We start from the raw sequence: 18,179 nt of genomic DNA on the forward strand, positions 1-18,179 counted from the left end.
GCAAGATGAGGTTAGAGTCATGCGATAAGAAACCACTAGGTACACCGCTGGTATGTTATATATTACCGACCTGTCATTAATTAGAATTGTCCCGACGGCCTAAGGGCCCGCTTCAGCGCAGATGAACCACTATGGCCCACGTACTGGATAATATATCTGGTGTATCACAAGATATGATCGCCATTACTTCCACGTTTTTTCGGAGCACTGCCGATCTGCAGTCCTACATTGAAAAGACATTTCCTGCGTTGCTAGCATCTACTAGAAGAAGCCTAGCCATTGGTTCGAATATCACACATTGGGCACCCTCCACCACATTCCCTTACTATATCTCTATCAGTCATGGTCGGGCAACTTGACTTTTCGAGATTTCACCGTGGAAGCACCGACGAGCGAGATCAATTCTGCCGTGAGTTGATTTTCGGGTTGAGCAAGTCGGGCTGGGTACGGCTAGTCAATCATGGCATCCCTCCAGAGAGCATCGACCGGGCATTTGAAATGGTGCGAACATTCTCTCAACCTCTCTCTGAAGCTCGTCTCACTTATCGTCTCTCCAGAGTCACCAATTCTTCAATCTTCCAATGGAGCAGAAGCTGAAGTCGCCCCATCCTCCAACGGCTCATCCCCATCGGGGCTTCAGTCCAGTTGGCCTGGAGAACATATCAACTGTGTCTAATTACCGCTCCTCGGATACGCAGCCCCTACTCAGGGATATGAAGGTACAAATATCGAATACATACTTTTGACAAGTTATCTTACTTGCGTTTTACATATCTAACCGGTTCATTAGGAGTCTTACGACATTGGATTGGAACAAGATCCGCTATATTCCAATATTTGGCCCCCGGCAGGAGTCCACGATGACTTTCAAACTACAATGAGCTCATTCTTTACTGCCTGTTACGACGCCCAAGTGATCATTCTGGACGCTATTTCGATTGGCTTAGGGTTGCCCGTGCACTCTCTACGTGAATTGCATGCCGCACAGACTAACGAGTTGCGGCTCACCCACTACCCAGAAGTGGATCGGGCAGATTTTGCTAATGCCACCCGCATTGCGGCGCACACGGATTTCGGCACTATTACTCTATTGTTTCAAGACAATGTCGGAGGCCTGGGTAAGCAATACAGAGTACTACTTTCCAAATTTGGAAGGTGTCATCTCTCTATACTAGTATTGAGCTAACGGAATCCTAGAGATGGAACAGCCCCCTGGGAGCGGAGTCTTTGTTCCGGCTGACAGTGCTGGCCCCCATGAGTGTATTGTCAATGTAGGGGATTGTCTCCAGATGTGGACAGGGCTGCATAGTGCCCGACACCGGGTGCATCTGGCAAAAAGTGAAAACGAGTGTAATATGGTTCCAGAACGTTTCTCGATTGCGTATTTCGCAAAGCCCGATCGGGCAGCGCTTCTCCGTCCACTGCTGGATTCGTTAGTGGACCACAGCCAGCCAGTGCAAAAGTTCTTGACAGCAAATGAGTTCCAGCACATGCGCATCGAGGGCACGTACGCCTGATAGTTCAGCTGCATACGCACGTTCTCAGCCCGTGAAGAATATTTGGCGTTTCAATACATGTGTGATTTATCACCCGTGTACTTGCAATTTGACACACTAATCCCGATCTGAATGTACTCCACATAATGTACGCGTGACCAATTTAAATCCAATGGCGCGATATTTGCGTTGTAACAGTGCACTTTGATCACAGCAAGGTGAAGGAGCTGTCCAGGTGGTTTCCTGCAGGATTCTTGGGGGCTTATCCGACGGGCTCCGGCCCGTGCTTACTTGGCAGCTCCACGCTTCCCCCACTAGATGCAACGGGGTCCATATCCAAGGAATGGGGTTTCAGTCAGACCGGCTTCTTCAATATCCACCTGAAAAATTACCTTAGCAGTTGATTCTTGGTCCCACTCCATCTACGACATGGACTGGCTAGCAATTTGCTCCAGGATTCTACTATTTTGCTTGGCTGGGGCCATTTGTTTTCTAGTGCGACGAGTGTACTTCCATCCATTGTCGGGATTTCCAGGGCCGAACCTGGTTGCTGCCTCGAGCTTCCAGCTTTTTTACGCCGTGTGGACTGGGCGGGAAAAGACCTGGTACCAAGATTTACATCGCAAATATGGTCTGTAATACGGTCACATCTGATCTCCATTTCTATGGTCTAATTGATAAACAGGTCCGGTCGTTCGCTGTGGCCCCAACCACCTGACATTCAATGATTTGGATCTAATCCCGGTGGTATATCATCGCCAGAGCGACAAGACAGACTACCCCCAAGACTTCACCTGTCCCGGTGCAGCCACCAACAAGGCCAACTATCTTGAGTATGCTGCAGCTAAACGGCAGTTCGGACAGGCTGTGGGTCACACATTACACATTGATCCTCGGAGCCGGTAGCTGATTTGAATAGTTTTCAGTATCGCGGGTGCAGTTGTTTGAGGGTCTGGTAGATGAAACTCTTATCAAGTGGGTTTCCATTCTCAACAAGGAGACCCACACAAGCCCCTCGATAGATTGGGGTACCTGGGTCAAGTAAGTGTCCCGTTACGAACGGGAAGTGTTGAACTAGGGACTGACTGTGCTCAGATATTTTTCATTCGATGTATACGTGCCAATGAGTGTGGGGGAGAGCTTCGGCTTCTTGGACCACAAATCCGATGTGCGCAATATGTTGCAAAGCAGTTATCGTATCTTCAGAAAATGGACGCTCAGTCGATATCGTCCAATAGCTTGGCTAGCCGCCAATACTTCTTTGGGTCGTCGTTTATTTGTTAGTGGCCGCGACGATTCAACGGGCATGGGCATGTGGACCAATGTAAGTGTCTATTTCATTTTTCATAACTAGCAGCTCTGAACCTCGCTTAGGAAGTGCATGATATCACTCAAAAGCGCATAGAAACTTCCAAAACACAAGAAAGGCCACGCTGGAAGCACTCCATGTTGGATCAATGGCTGGCCGCCAAATCCGCGACAGGAGAAGGCATTCCCCAGTCGGACATCGAGGACCAGCTAGTCTCAGACGTGTGGGTTTCCCCAAAGTAAGAAACTCTTTCAATACATACTAACTCTGTTCGCACAGACTTGGGGGTCCCTATGCACTTGCCACCACAATTAGCCATCTGGTGACCACGATGGCGAAACATCCCCAGGCCGTTCGCCGGGCCCACCAAGAGATTGATAACGCTTTTACCCAGCAGACTCTCTCTAGCCCGTCGCCTACCTACGCAGAATGCTGCGCTCTCCCCTTTATTGATGCTTGCGTCCGGGAGGCCATGCGTATTACAGCAACGGCCTCTCCTAGATGGCGTTGCTCGCCAGATAGGCCACTGCGTCTCCTAGGCCGGGACGTCCCTCCGGGCACTGCGGTAGCTACAAGTCCCTTCACTATCTCCACTCATCCTCGGCTCTACGGTGACAATGCCGAGGATTTTGTGCCCGAACGGTGGCTTGAAGCATCGGAAGAGCAGTTGCGGGTGTGGAATGCGTATGATGCGCACTGGGGATTTGGTTATCGCAAGTGTCCTGGGCGACACATAGGAGTCCTGGTCCTATATAAGACCTTAGTTACGGTAAGTGTTCTATGTAGCTGGGTAATATCCGTTTTGTGTAGTTCTGCAGCTGAGATTCTTGTTCAAAACAGATCCTAAGAAATTTCGATATCAAAGAGGGGACATCAGGACCGTCTTCCCTACGGATGCTGCCACGAAAACTTTAATCCAACAACCCCAGATAATGCCAGTGATAGGCAACACAGGGGGTAAGGAAGCTAGCAGCCTAGTATAAGGGCGCTTTGGGACAAAGTTGCATTGGAGGGTATCAGAACCTCAACATTCTACTAAATCCATTTTTCGGGGGTAATTTAATGCTCACTCAGGTAGGTAAATAATCTGTATACTCTTGAAATAGTATATCACTTTTATTACTAGCATGTTATGCACGAAAGTGGATTATCTCACCTAAGCTGAATACGCTCTCGAAATGTCTCAACTTGTGTATCTAAATGAACGAAAAGGATCACAACTGTTTGACCACCACTGGAAAGAAAGGACCAATTCCTCCCGAATTTTCGTAATTTATGTGTAATTTATGTATAATAACATGCACAAGATACGTCTAGATCCTCTCATCTTTTAGTTGCATGCACGTTCCCCGCCAGTTATAACCCTTCGCATCTGGGCATACAGGCTGCTTATCTTCGAACCATAATTTAGCCAGCCCCAAAGATGTACGGTGCCCTTGATGAACGTGGGTGGTTCTGGACCTTTACACCAGGTGATCTCTCAGGGCATATCCTCCTGTATGTCTATCACCATAGAGTCCCAGGTGGGAATATCCTTCATCCTCATTGACCACATCATCGGCATTAATTGTCTGATAGCTATCGGCGGTAGTCTATGTATAAACTACACTAGGCACGACTAGGCACCGGTTCCTTGTAATTGATAGGAATGAAACACTGCCCCGAATTTACGCAAGGTTGTCTTTCGTTTACATACTCCGTACAGCAGAGAACATTTTTTTCGTACATACCTTTCACCTATTTTGCTATTTTGTAGCTCATTTTCACTGATCCGTGTTTCTCTTTGGGCGTCATCATGCAGCTCCAGCTTCCATTTCGTGATTTGTTCCCGAGACCATCTATACGGGTTTCTCTATGTCAGGACCCTCTAGAGCACCCGGATGTCCATTCATTTGAATGTCCTTGTTGTCCCGGCTGTTCAATATGCGGTCCTGGTGATCCTGCAGTGACTAGGGGGGAGAATATTAAGAATGTCCCTTCCGTTCGCACGAGCTACCAAGAGGAAGAAAGCTCAGATCCTCCCTTAGACAACAACATCAAAGTATGCATTATCGGGGCCGGGGTTGCAGGTCTGTATCTCGCCCTAATTTTGCAAGATTTGGAGATCCCAAACCTTTCCTGGGATATCCTCGAGGCCAATCGTGATCGCATTGGCGGCCGCATTTATACCCATCGCTTCTCTGAGGCGCACAATGACTACTATGACGTAGGCGCAATGCGGTTTCCAGATATTCCTATTATGTCTCGAGTCTTTGATCTTTTTCGCCGAATGCAAGTGCCATTGAAGGAATTTGAAATGCGAGAAAGAAACATGAACACGAGGGGCAGTGACATCTCCAAGACTAGAGATAGCTCATCAGCGAATCTTGTCAGTCAATGCTTCGGCCCCTATAAGAGGGTCATGCAAAACGATTTTGTGAAGGGGTTCCAGCTCTTGATGCAAGCCGATGCAATGAGCACCCGTGAATACCTCCGAGGCAGCCACAAGTCAGACTTTATGGCAATCCAGTTTGCCGAGAGCGACACAACTGGCACAGGCGCTTTTGATCAAGCCTTCTCAGAAAGTGTCATGGACTCTTTCGACCTTGATCAATTCACGACAGGGTCCGAGAACAGTGGGGCAGCTAAATGGTATTCTGTTGATGGCGGCTCTTCCGTGCTGATCGAGCGAATGTGCGATCAAATAAACAGAAGTAGCACAATCGAGCTCGGAAAACAAGTTCGCCAAATTGCCATCAATAGTAGCGCCGATCTGTCCGTGTCATGTGCGGGCGAGCAAGATGCTCGCGATGGGTACGCGACGGTGTTCAGCACTACACCATTAGCATGTCTGCAACGCATTGACACTAGCTCACTCCGTCTTGACCCTGTTCAAGAGGAAGCCATCCGGTGTTTGCGGTATGAAGACTCTACTAAGGTAGGTATCAAGTTTGCGTATCCATGGTGGATCGTAGACTGCGGGATTCTAGGGGGCGGTAGCGCCTCGTCGACTCTCCCATCACGGACCTGCGTTTACCCGTCGAATATCGCCGAAGAAGAATGGGACCAGCCAGCTGTGCTATTGGCTTCGTACACTTGGGGCCAAGACGCCACTCGCATGGGGGCTCTAATCGGACCGTCTTCCGTCACCTCGGGGAGTGATGACCCGAGGGATGACCTGCTGGATCTTGTCCTCCGCGATCTCGCTCGGCAACATCAGCAGCATGGAATGACGTACGAGAAGCTGCTAAATTTGTACATTGATCATCATGCTTTCTGCTGGGGTAATTCTCGATTTTCGTCAGGAGCCTTTGCGCTTTTTGGTCCAGGACAATTTACCAATCTCTACCCTTCTTTGTCTCTCCCAGCAGCTGATGGCAAGTTCCATATTGTAGGAGAGGCCGCCAGTGTCCATCATGGGTGGGTGGTCGGCTCGTTGAACAGTGCATATGCGGCAGTCTATCGATTCTTGCTTCGATACGGACAACAACGGGCCATTCAGAAGCTGGAGAAGAACTGGGGAACCGTGCATGAGTTGGATCTTGCAGGTGTTGCTCGTTTTGATACGCCTAATTGATGATTATATCCATTTCCCGGAAGATGCGAAGCAAACTCCGGTATCAACTTGGACAAACGACACTATGAGACTGGATTATCGATTCTTGCCGTGACCTGTAAGCGAGTAAAAAAGTTAGGATAAAATAGCCAAATAAGTACGACAACCTGCACATACCCGAGATAGCGCTTGCTGGTAGTAATTAGCTAAAGCCAAAATGGTTTCATTTTCGTGACAGAACAAAGATTTGTCGGATCTAGAGTTGGTGTCTAGAGTTGGTGGAGGCGTAAACAGTTTACACCGTTGTTGGGGATGGTGCCTCAGGTGGATAGGAACTGCGCTACGGTTCTCTCTTTCCTTCTCCCCGAGCCACACTCACTCAGTCCATAGCTTTTTCTTGCTCTCTGCTTCACCAAGGCTAACAATAGAGCACAGCACCTCCAGACCCTCAATTTCTATCTGGCGATTTGTGTCCTTGCTTCTTGTTCTGAGAGCGGATGCTTGTGTATCTCATATCTCAACTTCAAACATAACCACAATGCCAATTCCACTACCCACGACAATACCTATGAGCGGCTGTAAGCCGATATATTTTGCGGCACTGAAAGGAATCATCCGCAGATCATCATTCGTTGATTGAATCATCGGAGTAAAATACCATGTCGAGGTGACCCCAAGCCATAGCATAACCCATACCATCCCGGCAGCACGCTTCCAAAGCGGCACGATGTCTGTCGGTTGTTTTGCCTCCTCTTGCATGCTGTCAGGTGTTTGTACCCGTTTCCAAATATGTTGCACTCCATCCTCGAGCATTATCCCGAAGGCAATTGCTAAATAAAATGGCATCGAGCCGGACCTTTCCGTCGGAATGCTCTGTAGTATATCGACGACAACATGGAATATCGCAGAGATGAGAAAGACAATGAAAAGATTTGTGTATCGCTCCAGTGTTGAAGGTCTGGTAAGATTCAAAACATCTCGTGCGATGAAGTTACTGATAGAAGTGAATGGCTGGCGCATGAACTGATGCCAGAATTTCCTGCAAAGTGCGTCAACATAATTATGCATCCTGGTAAACAAATATGGCTTACCCCCAAAAGTTGCGCAATGTAAATGCATCTAGCATACTCCCAAAGGCGGGTGGCCAGTCTGCAGGAGAATCCAGCCCTATCCCGACAAATAATATTGACAGTACTCGATACGCAAGATCGCTGATTAGACGATTTACCACAAACCAAATGGACAGATGGGTAGCTATTCGCTCTGCCCATTGTTCCAAGGGCACAACCCATTCTATTTCCAATGATGCGGGCTCATGCAGACCACGTTCTTTAGCCTGCTGAAGCGACACCGTTTGCACGATATCCAACACCAAGCACTGCCACACGACAATTGCTAACTGTCGCAGCAAAAACCGACCCCGCGATGGGACCTGCATACCCCGCCGCAGGTAATACTTTGGGTGAGAAGGCACATTCTTCACCTGCCATTGTGTATTGACAGCACGGGTTTGAGCAAGTAAGCGAACCGCTGTGATCAACCTAGATCCGAAGTTTTGAGCGCTCTTTGCGCTCCGCGAGATGTCTGAGTTGAACAAAGGATTGAGCAATAACAGATTTGTTGCCTGCAAAGTCGCAATAACAAGTTGTGTTATGGCCTGGCACCATGTGGGACTGCCAGACGAGCCAAAGGGACGGATGAACCTGCTCGCGATCCATATCATCCCTGAAATACACAGGTAGCGCAAGGGAGAGCTTTTCCGCGTGGTGATGATGAAAACGGCAGGGACAACATTCTGAACCAGGTAGAAGCAGAAGAATTCCAATATATTTGCACCTGTCGAGTGATACAGCCCATACATCACCGCGTCTGGTGTGAGAGGTGAGAGGTGAGAGGTGAGAGTCAACTGAAGTCTGGGTTTACACTCATCACAATTTGAGCCGGACCCACACCCAACCCGATGTCCAATTTATTGGCCAGTTTGTTGGATCCGACTGGGTTCCTCCAGGGTTTGACATGCGAAAAAAATTAATGCTTTGACCGATGTTTGGAATCTTAATTTCCCAAGATTTTAATAAGCTCAGCTCAACCTTGGAATTGGAGTCCCCAGGCTATGGATCACTGGTGATCAAAACCATGGGGGAAAAAAGCTTGCACAAGCGGCTCAAAATTACCCGCCGGGCCGTTAGCCCACATCTTTCAAGAATGTGATCACGATATGTAAATGTACATCTCATTGGGTTTTCTTGTAGAAATTCATTCCTTAATTATGAACTAGTCTTAAACTGACATTGAAGGCAGGCAACTTCGTGTCCTAGCCTTGATCGAATACAGTAGTGAGAAACAGTGGAATAGGTGGCATTCGCGGCTGGTAACATGGTCCGAGGTGCTGTCACCTACATTTATTATCCACATACCAGAGGTGTACTCTTGTAGCATTTACCTACGTACTTGCATATGTACTTAACACATTCTAGTTCTGGTATTACTGCAGCGGGGAAGCAAGGGACACGTACATGCGGAGACTCTCCTAAACTAAAAACCAATAGGAGAACGTTAGAACCTCAGCACAGCCATATTCATAGAACCTTGATTTTTTTTTTTCGTCCAAGCAGAGTGAGACGTACAGGTTACCAAGTGGGGTTAGCAGATGTCATATTTTTTTGTGTTATAACCTTCTTTATTTCGTCCGCCACTCTCGTTTCTTGGTACTCACCCGCCTCGATGTTATTCACAGTTATCTCTAGTTTTTTGCTAGGAATCCTCATCCTCTATGTCGCCAAAATACTGTTGAGCCGCCAGAGGCTTGCTGGCCCTCTGCCACCAGGCCCAAAGCCGACGCCAGTGTTTGGCAACATATCTGATCTACCGCCGTCGGGGACGCAAGATTGGATGCATTGGCTTCAATACAAAGATGCTTATGGTATGCTTTTACGGCAATTCTTGTTTTTCAAAACACACACTGACGCAATGAATTTCCAGGGCCGGTCAGCTCTATCACGGTGCTGGGACAAACAATCATAATATTGAATGACGCAAAACCGGCTATGGAACTTCTAGCAAAGCGCTCTTCAAAATACTCCTCAAGGCCAAATCTAGTCTTTGCGTCCGAAATGTAAGTACACCTGGTTGTTCAGATCTAGACATAAAGCTGACGCATTGATAACCAATGCAGGGTGGGGTGGGAGAATTTTTTGGCAATGCAAAAATACTCTGCTCGATTTCGCTCCTATCGCAAGGCAATGCAACCATATATTGGATCTGAATCGGCTGTGGCCCAGTTCAATACTCTACAAGAAGTAGAAACAAACCGCTTTCTATTTCGTGTCCTCGAAGATCCGACGAAGCTCATAGAGCACATTCAAACGTGAGCAGATATCCCAATTGTCCCATTCAATGCAAAGACCTTGAAACTTATGTTTTCACAGAGAGGCTGGCGCGATCATTCTTAAAATCGCATACGGGTATACTATTGAGCCACACAGGCGGGATCCTTTGGTGCATATTGCAAATCTGGCTCTCGATCATTTTTCCCAGGCCAGTACACCGGGTACCTGGCTGGTTGATATTATTCCACCTCGTATGTCATTATATTCGCCTTGCACTAATTGCTAAGGTGGTATTAACAAAGAACAGTAAAACACGTCCCTTCTTGGCTTCCTGGGGCAAGTTTCAAGCGCACTGCTCAAGCATGGAAGAAGAATCTCATGATTTTCGCGGAAAAGCCCTACGCATTCACACGTCGGCAAACGGAAGAAGGTCGGTCTCAGCCTTCTTATCTTTCTAGCTTATTTAAAACAACGGGGTGCCCTCCATCCGGCTCGGAAGAAGAGTTTGTTGCTAAGTGGTCTGCTGCGTCACTTTATGCAGGTGGTGCTGATACCGTGAGATATTTGACCCTTCTTTTCTAGTCTTTGACTAAATCTCTCTAGACTGTGTGTGCTATGGAATGTCTTTTCCTTGCAATGACACTGTATCCCGAGGTTCAAGGTAAAGCACAAAATGAAATCGATCGGGTTTTGGGACCTTGCCAGCTTCCAACAGTCGCCGATCGCTCTCGTTTGCCGTATATCGATGCTATGGTGAAGGAAGTTTTGCGGTGGCATCCGGTGGCACCCATGGGTCTTCCCCACGCGACAAGTGAAGATGATACCTGGGGAGAATATTTTATTCCAAAGGGTTCATTGGTTATGCCTAACATCTGGTGAGTCTAAGGCCCCATTTAGTGCGTTGACTCTTAAATACATGCTCTACTGACACCTACCAAAGGGGTATGATGCATGATCCTGCTGTCTATCATGATCCCATGGTATTTAAACCAGAGCGCTTTCTAGGAATTGATGGACGTGAGCCCGAGTTAGATCCTCATGATCTTGCCTTTGGATTTGGGCGTCGCATCTGTCCCGCGCGTATCTTGGCAGATAACACACTGTATTTGAGTGCAGCGCAATCGCTTGCTGTATTTAATATAAGGAAAGCCGTCAAAGACGGGAAAGAAGTTGATGTCCAACCAAAATTCCAGCCTGGGGTTATCAGTCATCCGGCACCATGGAGTTTCCACATCGAACCTCGCAGTACGGCTCATGAATCCCTCATTCGTTCAGTGGAGCAGAAACATCCATGGGAGGCGAGCAATGCACCAGACCTAGAGGGTATTTAATCGGGATTCTTTTGGAAATGCGGGTTTCCTGCTTGATATATGGTGTTTTCCAATAATTATCTTGACTTCTCTGGATTTTCTTGATTTGGTGTTAGGATGTCACCCTCTTCACTGCGATATATTCTTCCAATAACAAATTATGTTTATAGCTTGGGTTCTCACCGAACATTGAGATCCTTGGCTATAACCAGATGATCAATATCATTTGTGTTCAGCAGCCCCGGATGTGTCTGTGAAACATTGGTGATTCCAACAAGTCTCATAGCAGTTTCCAGTTCTCTTTGTGAACTAAAGTGAGTTAGAAAATATAGAAATCACGGGACTGACGGGACTCTTGGGCATACTGTCAAACAAATGAACGACACCTTCTTCGCCGTAGTTGAGTACATATAGAAATGGACGCCCAATAAGTACACCCTTCCCCTAGACAAAGAACCTTGAGAATATCTGTTCCACGAGTTATCCCTGTCAGTATATAGTTCTGTTTGTTGAAAAATGGCCGGACCTTGATAATGCAGCTCCAGCAGGGTCAAAAATGTCAGCAGTGAAATGTCCAATGTTCTACCTCCGTGGCTGCTGAAGTAACACTCTGATAGAATCTAAACCCACGGTAGCTAAATGCAGACTTACCTCGATACAATACCTTGAATCTTTGGTTGAGCCGCAGTTTGGAATCATTACGGCATTGGATCCGCTTCAGCATCAACTTCTCCCCCCAAATTTCCTTCGGCTATGTCAGATCCCTCGAACTCAGCGAACTATCAATAAAGTCGCCAGTTGTTCTGGTAACTCCACTTCCTATCTTCTCATTTCTGGCTGTTGTACCGGTTATAGGCATTAAGTTGGCTTGTTCGGTGCTGAGTGCGCACACATTCATCCCCCGCTTCCCGAGGAAGGAAGCTATATTTAATAGACTCCGATTTAAAACCTTCAATTTATATAAAGGGGTATACTTCGAGGAAGTTAAGTTGGTGCGTCTATTGTCACGATGATCGCACGAATGCCCGCTGCCAAAACTCTTTTAAGAAGTGATTTGGTCACCGACCCATCCTTGTGGACGTTATTAGTTGTATTTTGGTGGTGTATGTGAGCAACCTATACAGTATGTTATGTTTCTGGCTGCCGCAGCCCTCACAATCCCTTTTCTCCTGTCTCGTGAGCAAGCTTACCCACCGCAGCAGGTGCGACTATGATAGGTGAAGATGTTTCAATCCCTCTAAAGTGGCATCATGTATCCACATCTGTAACATCTCGCATCAACCGAGTTCGGAACCATATTCTACTGTAGAATGGCCAATTCGCTGGTCTTGAGATGAGGTCATTGGCCGCAGATGAATAGAATACCCATGCCTTCAATGACAGGGTCTCTTGGGCGACTCTATCAAAATCATAAGTGCTGGGTATGCTGGACAGGGGCTTGGAGACCTCCGAACCTGTTGTTGTAGGTTTCGATGGCGAGCCGCTCCGACGCTGTCGCCATGCACCATCGATACTGTTAGGATCAGGATATCCCATATGTTTAGGCAAGGACAGGGTGCTCTCGATCAGGCCATCGATGTGGACCTGGTGACACAAATGTGTTACGTCATGGCCCGCGCATTGAAGAATGGCTATACTAAGTCAGTCATCTTCACTGAGCTTCAGCTAGCCGTGTCTGGAATTGGATACTGTTGGAACCATCTGGGTGAATGCTTGCAAATTGTGTAAAGCCCCACACTTTCTTTCCCACTACTATTCAGCAATAATCTGCCTCATTGTGTTTGATCACCTCTTGCACCGAAAGTAAATGCCGTGCAACCATTTTGGTATAGGGTATGTCGAGAACCTCAAGACCAGGGTTTGTAACAAGTAAAGATTATACAAGAACATAGAAAATACTTACAAAAGATCTAAGTCGAGAAGTAGTCACTATCAAGGTGCATTTTGACTCAGGAAAATGGTAGGTTCCCGGCCGTTGTCACGAGTATTCTTGGGTGTTAGATGTAGAAGAGTGAAGTTGTGAATTTGTCTCGGAAGGGGATAATGCAGTTACCCTTGCTTATACAGGCCTTTCCTTTCTTTTGGAAACGTCCATTTAAACTCTTTGAAGGATCATGTCCATCGTCACTAGTAGACTCATATATAGTAGATTCAAGGGACACTAAACCATTCTAGTTCCAAAGGTTCCATAACACGCTAATTCCCAATAGATACCTATGTAATAAACAGACCAATCGGTCTAGTCTGGCCATGTAGCATAATTGAGTGTGTCTCCTACGTGCCACCTTGCTCGGGAAATATAGACTAAGAAATCCGACTACTAAAGTCTTGGAAGGTGAAAAATACCGCAAACAATGAAAAATTACCTGACAAGTGCAAACAAAGCTGACCAATGGTATAAGAGCCCAGCAAGGGGCAACCTTGAATAGTGGATCCACATGTGATTAGTTGAAATTAAAATATACAATAGGGTCTCAGCTCCTCGGGTTTATTTATTTCCTTTTTGTTCTTTTCCTTTTCAAGTTTGAAAACATTTTGTCCCTAACTGCCAGGCATCTCAAATCAGTTCAATGATGCAAAAAGCTACACATAATCTCGTGTCAGAATATCAATGTTTAGATGGTCTCCGGATCCCTGAGGATCAGCCGCTTCTCGGGTCCCCCTCCGCCCGCTCGGACACCCACTCTCATGGACTTGCCATCATAATTTGCACGACTTCGGTATTGTTTATTGCCAGTGCAGTCAATGGCCTAGTTACCCTCAATATCATACAATTTTCATCCGAATTTAGATTAGACCCGGGGGTTGAATTATGGTGAGAGACATCTCCAGTACTCAAGCCGGTTTTGTATCTGGTTACACAGAATACGCCAAGCTCACAACTCGACAGGCCAATGTCAATGTACTATCTTGCTCAAGGCTGCACATTCCTGCTGGCAGGCTCTTTAGCAGATATCCTAGGTAGCAGGAGAACATTTCTATATGGATGTTTTCTACAGACCGTTTGCCATCTGGCTAGTGGACTAGCCCGGACTGGCGCGCAACTTATCGCTGCCAGATTGGTATCCGGCATAGCTTACCCAATGTGTTTCATTTCGGCACTGAGCATTCATGGGGAGAATCTGCCAATTGGGAAGTTACGCAATTTAGCGTTTTCCTGTACGAGTACAAGTCAATACATTGGCTCTGGTATAGGCATCGTCCTTAGTGGGTTACTCTCGGAGACTACCGGTTGGCGATGGGGCTTTCATTGCGCTGCAATTGTGAGCCTAGTTGGGTTTCTCCTATCAATCTGGACGATTCCACAACAGCCCCGCGAACCAAAGTATATCCCATGGACAGAGCTAGCTGAAGATATCGAGTGGTCTGGAACTCTGCTCGCTAGTTCATTGACGGCGCTCCTATTCTCTGCATTGGCGTACGCATCCCCATCCTAATGACGGTTTATATTCTCATACTGATCAAATTCAAACTAGTGTCATCACAAACAATGTGGCAAACATTGGCCGTTCGGGCCTCTTTGTTCCTCTTGCTCTTGGTTGGATCCTCCTTGTCGCTTTTCTGTTCTGGCATGATTGTTGGGAAAGAGACAGCACACAAGGCATTCGGAATTCATTTTGGACAAACTGTCATTTCCTTTCCATCGGTCTGGTTATTTTCTTCATCTATGCGTCTTCCCACTCTACTTCGCAGCTTATGGTCCTCGTGTTCCAACGAGCACAAGGGCTTTCGGCTCTACAATCTTCTTGGCGATATGTGACAATCCCAATCGTCGGCGCTCTAAGCACTCTGCTCACTAGATATTGCTCATCCCGTGTTGAAGCCAACCAGATCCTCGTCATTGCAATAGTGCTCTCTAGTCTCTCCCCACTGTTGATGGCTACATTGAACATAACTTGGCCTTATTGGAAATGTGCAATGCTAGCCGTTTCATTAAACTCGGTGGCATCAAATTCTGTTATCCCAATTGCGATAATGATACTCGCTGGCTCTATTCCTTCAGAGACTCGAGGTCTTGCAATGGGCGTGCTCTGCACTGTGGCAATGGTTGGAGCCTCTGTAGGCATGGCACTGACTGCACTTGTTTCAAACGATGCCAGCACACAGCTACTACACACGCCCAACCAAAGTACTTCTTTGCATGACTCCCCAGAGATATGGATGACCGGCTATAGGACTGCATTCTTTTTTTGTTCTCACTGAACTTGGTCGGCTTGGCCGTGACTCTTGGCTGCTTGCGAAAACTTGGATACCTAGGTCAAAAATTAGATATAGGCCATTAATTTGTTCATTTTCTCTTACTTATCCGAAGTCCATGTTCCCATTACTATAGGAGTAATTATTATTATTAATTAAAGGATGTCTAATAGTGCACAAGCGGGTTTTATAAAGCTTAAGGATTCGATCCGGGTCTTTTATGAGATTATCCACGAATATAACAACCGGCTACTACCTTCCCTATTGAATCAATACGAAAGCACTCAGCCCATCAATATTCCCTTTTGTCCACTCCAATAGGCACCGAGTAACCATACATCGGCTAGTATTTATAGAATGCGACAACGCAATCTCATGAGGGTGGGATGCGTGTTCAGATACTTAAAATAAAACTGACGACCAGAAACAACCTATTCAATTTGGCCCATGCGAATACTTGAGCGAAAAAAGGAAACAGAATGGCACTTCCAAAACAAACCATCCTTTTCCTTACAAGCCCCGAGCATGGACAGTCCAACGTAGCACTTGCAGTGGCCGAAGAGTTTCTGCACCGCGGAGAGTTCGAAGTCCACATCGCCTCGTTCAAGGAATTATCAGCTCGTGTGCAAGCGATAAATGACAAAGCGGAGTACGACCAAGACATTCAATTTCATCCAATTGCAGGTCCGTCCCTGTCCGAGATCGTACCCCGTACAACACTGGATATATGTCATCGGCCAGGGCTTGCCGGAACGCATGATGCATGTAACATAATTAATATATCCGTGTTGGGATGGACACCTGACGAGTATATACTGTCATACCGAAGCTGTCTCGAGATATTGAGAGATGTCCGTCCGGTCGTCGTGGTTGCAGATCCGTTGTTGCATCTAGGACTAGATGCCGCTCGCAGTGCTGACTCGCGAATCGTGATACTCTGGCCTGTGCCTTTGAAAGATGTGGTGGTAACTGTCCAGCCAAAAGCTGGCATTTTCTGGAAATATCCCCTGTAAGCAACTCATATCTCCCGGGAGGAGTTCGAGGATCTCGCTGACTTCAATATTCAGTACCGGGTCAGGATATCCATATCCTCTACCATGGAGATTGATCCTTGCAAATATATACATGGTATTTTGCTTCGGGTGGATTGTTGGCTTAGGCAAACCGATGCGCGATCTTCTGGACATTCGGAAGAAAGCAGGAATCCGCACTCCATTTCCCCATGTGGCGCCTTACTGCGAAAACCATCTGCACCTCTCGCCTTCATTTCGCGAGATAGATTTTCCATTATACGTGCCAGATAATGTTATCGGCTGCGGTCCGATCGTCCGGTCATTTTCGTCGCTTATAGAAAACAATCCAGCACTGGATTCGTGGCTGAAGGAGCCAACAATTCTGATTTGTCTTGGATCACATGTTCAAGCTCCAGAGAATGATGCAATACAGATGGCAGTGGCAATACAGGCTGTTATGCATGAGTTTTCTAATATGCAGGTCTTGTGGAAACTCAAATATGACTGGGAAAACTCCCCGACGGTCAAGGATATTCTCGGACCTCTCGTTCAAACTGATAAAGTGAGAACTTTTCCATGGATCCAGCCAGAGATTATATCTATTTTGGAAGGCGGTAATATAGTTGCATATGTCCACCATGGAGGAGCCAACTCCTTTTTCGAGGCGTGCAAGTAAGTTTTTCTTGGGGCCACAAATTGATGGAAGAAAGGGTGCTGATGCCTCTGCCCAGGGCTGGTGTTCCGCAGGTCATTCTGCCCCAGTGGTTCGACACATACGATTGCCCGGCCCGAGTAGAGTGGCTAGGCATAGGCTTACACGGAAGCCCCAATTCGGCACCGAAAATAACCGGATCAGAACTGTCTTCGGCCCTGTTGCGAGTGCTAAAGGATAAAGGGATTCAGACTCGGGTCAGGGAAATTGGATATTTGTGCAAGACGACCGAAGGACGTGTAGTTGCTCACGATCAGATCGTACAGTATGCCCGGAAAGATTTGTGAGGTTTTTATAATGGTTAGCTACGCTATGTGTGTAGTTGACCGAACGTTTCCAAGCAGTCAATCAATGTTTACTCGGTTGGCCCTCGAATTGAGGAATTCCCAGTTATAAACAGGCCTCGACTTGATACATTCTTCGACACCATTAATTGCTTTGAAAGGTATCATTTGATGTTGAAAAAAAAAAGTCTCTTTTCCCTGTTTCGGTGCGGCAGGAGTCAAAAGTGGTGTGGCAATCAACTCCCCATGCCTGTTTCGTGACCCGAAGGCACCTCTTGCTTTCATTGCCTGCTGAAAGAACCGTTTCGAGATTGTTTGCTGGTCATGAACTCTCAGGACCTCAGTTTCTCGAGCGCGGATTCCTCGATCACCTTTGACAATGATTTTCAACGCAAAATCCGTTGCCTGCGGTGAATTTATTACCTACTAGGTGGACTGTTTTCGGCCTTCGTTGGCCATGAACTCTAAAGACCACGGTTTTTGAAGCGCAGCTCTGCTTTTGAACGCAAAACCTATCAACATAGAGATTGTCCTTATTTATGTACCTATTTGAAGCCTTAAGGATCCCCGAGAGATTCTTATTTATTCTATACCTACGACTATTAAGTGCCCCAGTCTCTTCCAGTTATTCCTAACAGTGACTCTTTTGAGGCATTTCTTAAAATAGCTTCTATAGCTCCCACTCTATCCAATCGGTCTAAATGGGTCAAAAAGTATATACGCTAAAAACAAGGCCGTCGCAAATCAAGCCTAATGAAAAAAGTGTCCGAATATAGCAAGATATGCGATGCAGATGTCTGTGTGGGCATACGCCTTCGGGAAACCGGCCAAGGATTTATTTTATTAGCGGATACTTTAGGATTTTGGGCTTTCCTTGGCTCACAATTGGTATGTCTGCAACTATGTTTCTGATGAACAGACGACTGACTATCGAGAACTCCTACTACTCAGCCCCAATGCTAGTGACAGACCAGGATCTGCAGCAGGTTGATAA

At 46.8% G+C, this 18,179-nt stretch overlaps 8 protein-coding genes across 8 annotated transcripts; 7 read left to right on the forward strand and 1 right to left on the reverse strand.

Annotated features, from left to right (window-relative positions):
- Positions 1-342: 342 nt before the first annotated feature.
- On the forward strand, positions 343-1,517 carry N7537_009719 (Oxoglutarate/iron-dependent dioxygenase; the record flags this gene model as incomplete). Its single annotated transcript, XM_056900773.1, has 4 exons — positions 343-501; positions 558-719; positions 791-1,118; positions 1,198-1,517. The coding sequence occupies 4 exons, from the start codon at positions 343-345 to the stop codon at positions 1,515-1,517; spliced, it is 969 nt and encodes a 322-aa protein (XP_056749441.1).
- A 607-nt stretch (positions 1,518-2,124) lies between these two features.
- Positions 2,125-3,720, forward strand: N7537_009720 (Cytochrome P450; the record flags this gene model as incomplete). Its single annotated transcript, XM_056900774.1, has 7 exons — positions 2,125-2,131; positions 2,182-2,363; positions 2,416-2,537; positions 2,592-2,820; positions 2,871-3,028; positions 3,085-3,574; positions 3,646-3,720. 7 exons carry the CDS (start codon positions 2,125-2,127, stop codon positions 3,718-3,720), a joined length of 1,263 nt encoding a protein of 420 aa, XP_056749442.1.
- An 880-nt stretch (positions 3,721-4,600) lies between these two features.
- N7537_009721 (flavin monoamine oxidase family protein) lies at positions 4,601-6,361 on the forward strand (the record flags this gene model as incomplete). Its single annotated transcript, XM_056900775.1, has 1 exon — positions 4,601-6,361. One exon carries the CDS (start codon positions 4,601-4,603, stop codon positions 6,359-6,361), a length of 1,761 nt encoding a protein of 586 aa, XP_056749443.1.
- A 489-nt stretch (positions 6,362-6,850) lies between these two features.
- Positions 6,851-8,201, reverse strand: N7537_009722 (wax synthase family protein; the record flags this gene model as incomplete). The annotated part of the gene is made up of 2 exons (XM_056900776.1): positions 6,851-7,379; positions 7,432-8,201. 2 exons carry the CDS (start codon positions 8,199-8,201, stop codon positions 6,851-6,853), a joined length of 1,299 nt encoding a protein of 432 aa, XP_056749444.1.
- An 863-nt stretch (positions 8,202-9,064) lies between these two features.
- Positions 9,065-11,000, forward strand: N7537_009723 (cytochrome P450; the record flags this gene model as incomplete). The annotated part of the gene is made up of 7 exons (XM_056900777.1): positions 9,065-9,263; positions 9,323-9,455; positions 9,516-9,707; positions 9,769-9,920; positions 9,977-10,224; positions 10,273-10,544; positions 10,610-11,000. The coding sequence occupies 7 exons, from the start codon at positions 9,065-9,067 to the stop codon at positions 10,998-11,000; spliced, it is 1,587 nt and encodes a 528-aa protein (XP_056749445.1).
- Positions 11,001-12,515: 1,515 nt separating this feature from the next.
- On the forward strand, positions 12,516-12,707 carry N7537_009724 (uncharacterized protein; the record flags this gene model as incomplete). Its single annotated transcript, XM_056900778.1, has 1 exon — positions 12,516-12,707. One exon carries the CDS (start codon positions 12,516-12,518, stop codon positions 12,705-12,707), a length of 192 nt encoding a protein of 63 aa, XP_056749446.1.
- An 845-nt stretch (positions 12,708-13,552) lies between these two features.
- N7537_009725 (uncharacterized protein) lies at positions 13,553-15,182 on the forward strand (the record flags this gene model as incomplete). The annotated part of the gene is given in 4 exon segments (XM_056900779.1): positions 13,553-13,794; positions 13,812-13,827; positions 13,844-14,397; positions 14,456-15,182. 4 exon segments carry the CDS (start codon positions 13,553-13,555, stop codon positions 15,180-15,182), a joined length of 1,539 nt encoding a protein of 512 aa, XP_056749447.1.
- Positions 15,183-15,655: 473 nt separating this feature from the next.
- Positions 15,656-17,188, forward strand: N7537_009726 (glycosyltransferase family 1 protein; the record flags this gene model as incomplete). The annotated part of the gene is made up of 3 exons (XM_056900780.1): positions 15,656-16,185; positions 16,244-16,861; positions 16,921-17,188. 3 exons carry the CDS (start codon positions 15,656-15,658, stop codon positions 17,186-17,188), a joined length of 1,416 nt encoding a protein of 471 aa, XP_056749448.1.
- Positions 17,189-18,179: the final 991 nt, after the last annotated feature.

This window comes from Penicillium hordei (genome assembly GCF_028827395.1).
Source record: "Penicillium hordei strain IBT 12815 chromosome Unknown utg000005l_segment0_segment0, whole genome shotgun sequence".
Lineage (NCBI taxonomy): Eukaryota > Fungi > Ascomycota > Eurotiomycetes > Eurotiales > Aspergillaceae > Penicillium > Penicillium hordei.